General features: G+C 32.2%; 1 protein-coding gene across 11 annotated transcripts; it reads right to left on the bottom strand.

The window, feature by feature from the left end:
• Window positions 1–3301: 3301 nt before the first annotated feature.
• LOC110102735 lies at window positions 3302–8415 on the bottom strand. 11 transcript variants are annotated; one of them, XM_028700559.1, is made up of 5 exons: window positions 8361–8409; window positions 7702–8001; window positions 6821–6914; window positions 3952–4043; window positions 3302–3600 (listed from the first exon to the last, which is right to left on the bottom strand). In XM_028700559.1, the coding sequence occupies exons 2-5, from the start codon at window positions 7704–7706 to the stop codon at window positions 3486–3488; spliced, it is 306 nt and encodes a 101-aa protein (XP_028556392.1). In that variant the 5' UTR covers window positions 7707–8001; window positions 8361–8409; the 3' UTR covers window positions 3302–3485. The 11 variants fall into 11 exon arrangements, 2 of the variants coding, with proteins under 2 accessions (XP_028556392.1, XP_028556391.1); XM_028700558.1 differs by having other exon boundaries at window positions 3302–3453; XR_003702954.1 differs by lacking the exon at window positions 7702–8001 and adding an exon at window positions 4226–4330 and having other exon boundaries at window positions 3303–3587; window positions 8361–8415.
• Between the last annotated feature and the right edge of the window lie 115 nt (window positions 8416–8530).

Below are 8530 nucleotides of genomic sequence, written 5' to 3'. Positions count from 1 at the left end.
GTTAGTCTTGTCTTAAGTTTTTAGATTGAGTCTTGTAATTTTTTTTTATTGAGTCAAAAAATGGAAAATCCTAAAAATATGGCTTTATTCATGGAAGAAACTAATCAACATAATCCTGATGTCCCACTCCCGTTGGACAGATGGATACCTACAGAAGGAGACTCAACGGATCCACTATACAAATTGCAGTATCACATGTTCCTATGTGATCAAAGGTTTGAAAAATACAAAAGGTATCTGCAACAGCAATTTGAAAAGGAGCAAGAGGAAATTCTGAAAAGGTTTGGAGAAAAACTCAAGAAGCTCGATGAATAGTATGCACCGCCTCAAGGGAATCAACAACAGATAATTCATCAGGAGCTGAATTCGCAAGAAGGGGAGTCTGATGTAGACAAAGGGGGGGTCAACACAAGTCCAAAATAAATCATATTTTGGCCTCCCTTGAGTCTAGTAGCTCAATCAAAATTGAGCTAGAATTTTAGCTCATTTATGAGCTAGGCTTTAGTTCATTTATTGAACTAGGGATTAGCTCATTATTAGCTATGAATTTTAGTTCATATTTATTTTTATTTAAATGCACTTTTATTATAGTTTTTAATGTCTTAAAAGTTGTCTCTTGGATTTCCAAAATAAGGCTTTTGGGAATCTAAGATTGTTGTTTAGTCTTCCCATGTGTGGCTCCTTGAATTCCACCATGGCTTTTTATTTTTTTGTGTTTGCCTCTTGGGATCTCACTGCTGGGCTCCTCCTCCCGTGGCTGTGGCTCTTTGGTCCATGCGGTTCCTTCATTTCCTGTGGTCGTGGCTCTCGGTCCGTGCGGTTCCCCTCGTCTCCCATGGCTGTCTCCTTGGTTCCTGGTTTGGGTGTTTAATCGTGAGCTTGGGTGGGATATTTTTATGTTTTAATGCTTAGTTTATTGTGTCAAAATTAATGTAATGTATCTCTTTTTATTCCCTTTCATATCTATAAATATGGGGGATTATTTATGTTTGAAGTAAGTGAAGTCATGAAATTTGATTTTTGGAAAAAAATCTATTAACCTGCGGGTTGCTCGGAAATCCTGCGGGCTCTTTCCACCCTTCTTTCTCATCTCCTCCGAAAATCCTGCGGGCTCTTTCCAACCTTTCTCCTCGGGCTTCTAATCTCTTCGTCTCTCCGCAAGTGCCACTCCACCTGTATCTCTCTTCTCTTAGTGCAGCAACTTTAGGGTGTCTTTGAGATCGAGTCAAGTTTGTGTTTTTAATTTCCTTTTGTTTCTTTAATTTGAAATATAAGAGTTTGTTCGTCCCTCTTCTCGTCTCTTTCTCAATTTCGTCCGTAGAAGTCCGCCCGTGTTTTGTCGAGCTGAAAATATAGGGAGCCTATATCTTTTGCTTGCATCAAAACATCAACAGCCAACATTTTCAATCAATTAATTCGGGAAATGAAAAACCTTTTGTGATCAAAGACACAGGGATACTCTCTAAGAAGTGTGTAAACTGTTTAAAATGTCTCCATAAAAACTAGCCTTAAAATTTCAATCATAATGGTAAATTTAATCACAAAATTTCATTATGTTCTCCAAAAACAAGTCATTTATACAGAAAGAAAATGCTCTAAAAAACCAACAATATTCTTTCCTCCATACATTTTCTACATGAAATAAAAAATTATTGGCAACATTATAAAGAACACGAGATAATATGATCTATAAAAGCTAGCAGCATAAAACCCTCATCTCTACACATGAATAACCTGTATAGTACTAAAACACGAACGTAACTAAGTAATCTCAATCAAAGAAAGTTTTAATCTATCCTATCTACCTTATTCTAATACAGATCATTACCAGTGAAGTAAGCAACATGAAAACATGAAGCTATTGATCAAATTCATTGTGTTCAATTATTGATCGAAATATTTATGATAGAACCTTCTATGATGAATAAAATTACAATCCTAAATGATCATGAAATCCAAAATTAACCCGAATTCATTATTTTCACATCAGATTGACGGATCAAGTCAATATTTTTACATGCCTGGTGCAAATATAAATTTATGACAAGAAACATAAAGCTACTTGTGTTATATACGAGAGAAAAATGAAAACAAAACAACTCTAATATATTACATAAGTAAACTAAAGATAAAATAAGAAAAAAAAAACAACATAAGTATTCCCTGTCTTTCCATAGATTTATTTATAAAATACTTCTACAGATTATATCCACGCAAAGTATATATTTAAAATATACTAATGAAAGGAAATTTTTATATTGACATTAATTTTGCAATCAGCTAAACAAAAGAACACTTAGAAATCTTATATTATTGTAGGTGACATGAGCATCTTAGTTTAATCTATTAACTAGCCAACTTTCTTTTACTATCAAAATAAAATAAGTGATTAAATAAATTTTAGCATATCAAATTCGAATTTCACAAGGTCCAAACCAATCTAACAAGGCAATTTTAATATTTAGAAATGTAATCCATAAAGCTAGAAAGTTCTCTAATGGCAGTTAAAGCTGAAACCACTGCTCCAATGACATGAAGCAAAATCAACAAACCTCGATTAGAAAAGTTGGATCTCGTTCACATGTACAGTTGCAGAATTAACACCCAAAATTTATATATTTATAAAACTATCTCTTAATAACCTTCATTTATACGACAACCCAAATCTCAAAGAGCGCGACTATGTTCCATTAACCTGTCAACCAATCAGTTTAAAGAAATTCGATCGTTGCATAATTTTTGCAAAATTAATCCGTTAGGTTCAATAACTTGAATTAAATTGGGACTATATTAACAGATCTCCGTAAGTACTTGTAATTTATAGCCAAATCATGAGTGTTAGGAGTTAAAATATAGTATATGAGCCCTTAAGTCTTGTTTATATAAATAGTATATTTTTGAAGGAATTAGATATGATGAAAAGAAATGTTGCAAGCCTCTCTTCAGTTAAGTTTACTGTCTCTTTGTATCCCCTACTCAATTTCTAGATTGTTGACATTCTAGAATCTATTATTTATTGTGAACCCAACAATGAGTTTGCAACAAAATCATAATAATCAAATTTAAAAAGGATGCCATCTCTAAATTGTAAGAACAAACAGTTTGTGGAAATTTAATTTAATATTACAAGTGCATTAAAATGCTATTACAATATAAAAAATACAACGAAGTACATTATAAGGAGTTGTTTGTAGAAAATAAAGTTATCTTCAAACAGTAAAATGCAGTATGAAGTATAAATTAATCAGATAAATTAAAACAAGGTCCAAACAATTTACTGCAACGAAACAGAGAGGAAAATTTTAATCCTATAGTATAACTCTTACAGTAACAAGAACATTGAAGAAAAAGCTTCTGTGTTTACTGATTTGGAAATTCAATGCTTCAAGACCAATTGGCACACGGACAGTTACAGCTTTAAAAGTATTTTGAATAGCATTCCTAGAAATGAATCTGAAGATTACACAATTAAAAGTTATAAGACCTTACCTAGAAATGAATCTGAAGGATTTTGGATCAAAATTACAACAAGAAAGAAAGAGACTTTTCTTTTCGAAATGAATGTTGGGAATAACTTGAATTAGAACCTGGGCAGAAGTCCTATACAAGGATTAAATACTGAATAATTGTGCATGAGATTTTACGGAAAAAAAAATTGATTCATATAAGATATTCTCAATAGATTCAATGATTTATACATCACAACATGTGAGTTGAAATAAGCTTATTATAGTGCTTCAAAATAATCTTACACTGGGTCAATTATTTAAGAAAAATTAACTTCTAACGATCGTGCAACAAAATAATCATTATATAGAAAGTAATACAGTAGCATTTGAAAGACCTTCTAAATAAGGTCTAGTTAAAGAAATATAAATTAAAAAAGTATTTAAGTTTCATCAATGCATTTGATCACATTTTAGCTTGAATTTCATATCTTTGAAGAAGTACCTGAGATTCTCTTTGGATTTGACAATCTTAGATAACCCATCACTTAACCCTCTTGCAAAGCCTTGTTGAGTTTGAATGCAAACCTTCACAGCCTGCAACGGACAAATAGCAATATCCGCAATAAATTAAGCAAAATCAATCAAGATAAATCAAAGTGTTATACTTCACAACATACTAGGTCCAATAATATTAGAGTAGTATTTCTTAAATAACTCATAAAAACAATACTTAAATGCATGTTTACGACTATAACCAAGCAAAGTCGGAGACCAACCCTTGAAGAAATCTTTCACAACCTGCGCTCAAAGAACAACACCAAAACCTGATGATTTATATGATGTCATCATTTAGCTTGAATTCTTTAGAAACCTTTCAAAACCTGATGATTTACAAAATATCAATATCTCGAATGATCTTATTTAATATTCATTTGCAAGCAAAAGTATGTTTTGATCAAACATCTCATAATGTGTAGAGAAGAAGTATGATGATATAAGCAGTGTAGCATACAAATCAAGTTAACAATTAGAAGCACTTGAAAATGACTCATAAGAAAATAATGCTTAAAATAAAATAAAAAAGTTAAACATGCCTAGTTGAGATTATAAAAAACCTTAAATTTAGTCATACCTGGAAAGGTGATATAATAGTAGTTGGATTGCAAACTGGAATATAAGGGATGATGGTTAAAAACATTAAAGTCTGGCTTACTAATAGTTCCTCAACACCGTACATATCCCAACCCAAGGTGGACTTAGATTACATTCATTTAATTAAATTTATATTATCATATGGTATTAATAAGTTGAAAGTGATTTGTTGCTAAAAGATGAAATGCTAGGTAGGATAACATTAGTTGCATTTAAATAAAAAAAAAGTTATCACTGCTACTCTCTATTTCAGCTGGTTGGCAAATGCCAATAAATAATATCTTAAATCAATAAAGCAATTAAACCAAAATATATATGTTTTTTTGGTATCTAAACGAAATTGAAGAAATTAACATACAGAATTAGATACCAATATATATGTAAATATTGAACAGTTTTGTAGCAATTCAACAAGAGTTATAAGAAATACAAAAGAAAATTTAGTGTATAGCAAACCAAAAAAAAAAAAAAACTTTATACCTGCATGATGACAAGGGTCGGTCGTGATGAAGATGCACAAAATTTCGTACTTACATTTTTTTTCCTTGAATTTTCTCATATCATTTTCAATTTTTTTTAATGGTTTGGAAATTGATTTGTAGTATTTTTGCAAGGCAATGATGATCAACTATTTCATATACTACACCTGGTTATGGGTTTTTTTTTTGTATTTTCTAAGTTATATTTGTTACTTTGGAATATGTTTAAATTGTTTAGATTTTCTCTATTCCAATTCTCAGCATGTAATGCTGTATAAAAATTTTCCCGGTTTCATAGGTTCTAACTATTGTAGTTATCCTTTTTAAATAATAAAATTGTGCTATGCCCCTAAATGTCCAACAACAACATCAAGCCTTTTCTCCCACTATGTGGGGTCGGCTACATGAATCCTTCATCACCATTGCCTCTTGTTAAAAATCAAAACGGCCCTAAATGTCCCATAAAAAATTAAGCCTCTAATAATATGATCTCTTGATTAAAAAAATATTTGATATTGAATATTTGTGGCCATGTGGGTGTTAACATTAATAAGATTGTTCTCCAAATTAAAAACCTAACTTCTCTGATAAATTTCTATATTACCTTTAAGAAATATTGCCTTAATAAAAAAATTATGTCAAAGACAGATATCCCAAACGAACCCTTAATCTATTGATTGGAAGCTGGGTTATAATAAAGTAAACACACATTTGAGAATTATAATGTATGTGTAGATGCTTAATTGAATTAAAATAAATCAAATTAAAAGAAAAACTTCCAATAAGAAAATAAATGCATATCAAGCCAAAAAAGTAAACAGCACATTGAGATGTTGCACGTACCCAGCGAGCAGAACATTGGCCTTATTAATTTAATGAATAACGATGGATATTAAGTTAAAGTTTTTTAACAAACACTCAGGATGATATATCGGAAGATTCACAATCTACATTTTAATAATTGTATAGATTTAATAGTAGTGTTGTTATGTGGAGTTTTGAGGATGTTAATGGAGGTTGAGTTATGATGTAGTGGTCAATCAAAAACTTGGAAAACATACATGGCTAAGAGCAAAAGGGATGGTAGAGTATAAAGAAAAGATAACTAATGGTTCTTGAAACCTCAACAGAGAACCTCAATGAAACATAAACAAGACTCTCACGAAAGAACTTCACGAGGCATTGAAGACTCAAATAACTAAAAGGATAAAGAAAACCATAAAGCTAACTCACATACACTTAAACAAAGCAACAAATAATTGTATTAATCCCACAATTGAATTCATCCTACATCACACTTGCTTATATGAAGAATAATCTTAACTAATTCTAAGGGAGGACAGCCATAGTTTAATATAGAAGGGTTTGGACTAAATAAAAAAATGCATCACATAAAATCTTATACGAGATGGGTGCAGGTAATATAAAAAAATAAAAGAAATAGGTAACATAAAATAAGCAATTATTAAAAACTAATGGTGCTCATAAATCAATAGTAAATCAATTTAAATTAAAAATGCCTAATAGCATGCAATGTGAATAATAAAATTAGAAAATCAATTTAACTCATGTTATTAAAATTTAATAACTTTACACAATCACTATAAATAAGAATGTGAGATATCTTAGAATGTAAGTAATACAAATTAAACAAGAATTCCTGCAAATGGTGTTTATAAATCAATGGTAAGCAATTATATGATTTAACAAATGACAAATTGTTTATAATAATTAATTTACCTTGAATGATATGCAGGGCAAGAGGAATTTCGAAAAATAGCATGGATCAATGAGCAAAACCAAATCGTGCGTTGGAGTCAATGGATAGGGGATGCTGCAGCATAGGATATTAGGTACCCAAAGTGCAAACAAGAAATATGAATAAATTAAAAAAAAAAAAAGCACAGTGAAATAACAAAAATACATAGAAAGAAAATAATATCTCAATTATCAAAGTGTTGAACTTTGTAAAATTCTTGCATTGAATAGAGCCAATTCTTGCATTCTAAGTAATAGAATATCAAACTTTTTAAAAGAGTACTAAATTCATTTACAAGCATTAAATAATCCAAATGCAAAAACAAGAAGAAAAATATCAAATGAAAACTTACAGCTAATCAAAGCGCAAAATTATAAGCATCAATGACCTAGAAGCGCTTTTATTTGGTAACATTCTACTGTATTTGAGTTATTGTAGGTTGGAAGGTCCGTTGTATTGAATATTTCCCTAATTAAACTTAATTCAAAGGTTTTGTTTAAAGTTTTAGAACGAACAATCAGGATGATATATCAGAAGATTCACAACTGACACTTAAAATCCTCTAACTATACACATCTCAACAAAATAAGCAAGTTTGTTTTAAGATTTTTTTTTTTAAGAAAAGAGAAAATAAACACCTCTTGATTCAAAGTAAGAATGAAAATCTCATCACCATTCCTTTAACAAATTTCATTATCCTCTCTATCAACATGCAAGAGAAAGATAATTTGAGTTAAAATTTAAAACAGCCATTAGATTTTAACAATGAGGGAGATAAATCCCTAACTTGTTTGTTCACAAAACCAAGAAGAAGGAAACTAATGAAAGGGAATAAGAGAAAGAAGGAAGAAGAACTACCTACAGCATAATTGGCGGCTAGGGCAAAGGCATTATTGGCTGTAGGGGAAGAATACTTCAGGTTCGAGTGAAGCAGAGAGGCACAACTTCGATTCCCTTGAGTGTTCAACCGGACTTCCTAGGTCATGCTAACGAGAGAGACGAACTGGGATTTCAGATCAGAGAGCGACGGACTGGATTGGAGCCATTTTCGCGAATGCCTGGATGGGGGAGCGTCCATGCGAATAAGAGGTAGAGTTTTGAGAGTCGCTTCTTCGGCTCCTTCGTTGCTGTTCGACTTCGCTCCTTCTACCACGTTCCCTTTCTGTCGGATCGGAAGTCACGACATTTTAATCGGAAGAAACTACGGGTGATCGCTCGCTGTTAAGATAACTACCTTTCGCCATTTCGTGCGCTTCTTCGGCCAAATCCCGCAAATCCGCTAAAATTTCAGGATTCACTAAATCCCGGATTTACGATCCAGAGGGGGAGACGTAGGATTTATTCTGCCGTGAGGAGATTTAGCAGGCGATGCAATCCCGTATGGCAGGATTTGGCATAAATCCTACTCAAAATCGGCATAAATCCAGCATCCAAACAACCCCTAAAGCTCTCTAACCCTTCCGGATACTACAAGATGCATAATATAAATGAGAATCATGAGATTGAGAGAGAGAGATCTACCTTCTTCAGCATCGAGAGCCATTCTCCAGAACGGGGAGAGTCTCCGAGGCCATGGTAGATCTCGTGAGCGGTAGATTCTTCCGCATCGATGCATCTGCGGTCGACCGCTTGAGCAAGTTTAGAAGTAAAGTTAATAGAGAGTAGAGAAGGGAGTCGGGAGGAAGGAAAAG

Source organism: Dendrobium catenatum, unplaced genomic scaffold (genome assembly GCF_001605985.2).
Source record: "Dendrobium catenatum unplaced genomic scaffold, ASM160598v2 fragScaff_scaffold_1557, whole genome shotgun sequence".
NCBI classification, from domain to species: Eukaryota; Viridiplantae; Streptophyta; class Magnoliopsida; order Asparagales; family Orchidaceae; genus Dendrobium; species Dendrobium catenatum.
Note: the sequence above shows the minus strand (reverse complement) of the source record. Positions and strands in the feature narration are given on the sequence as shown.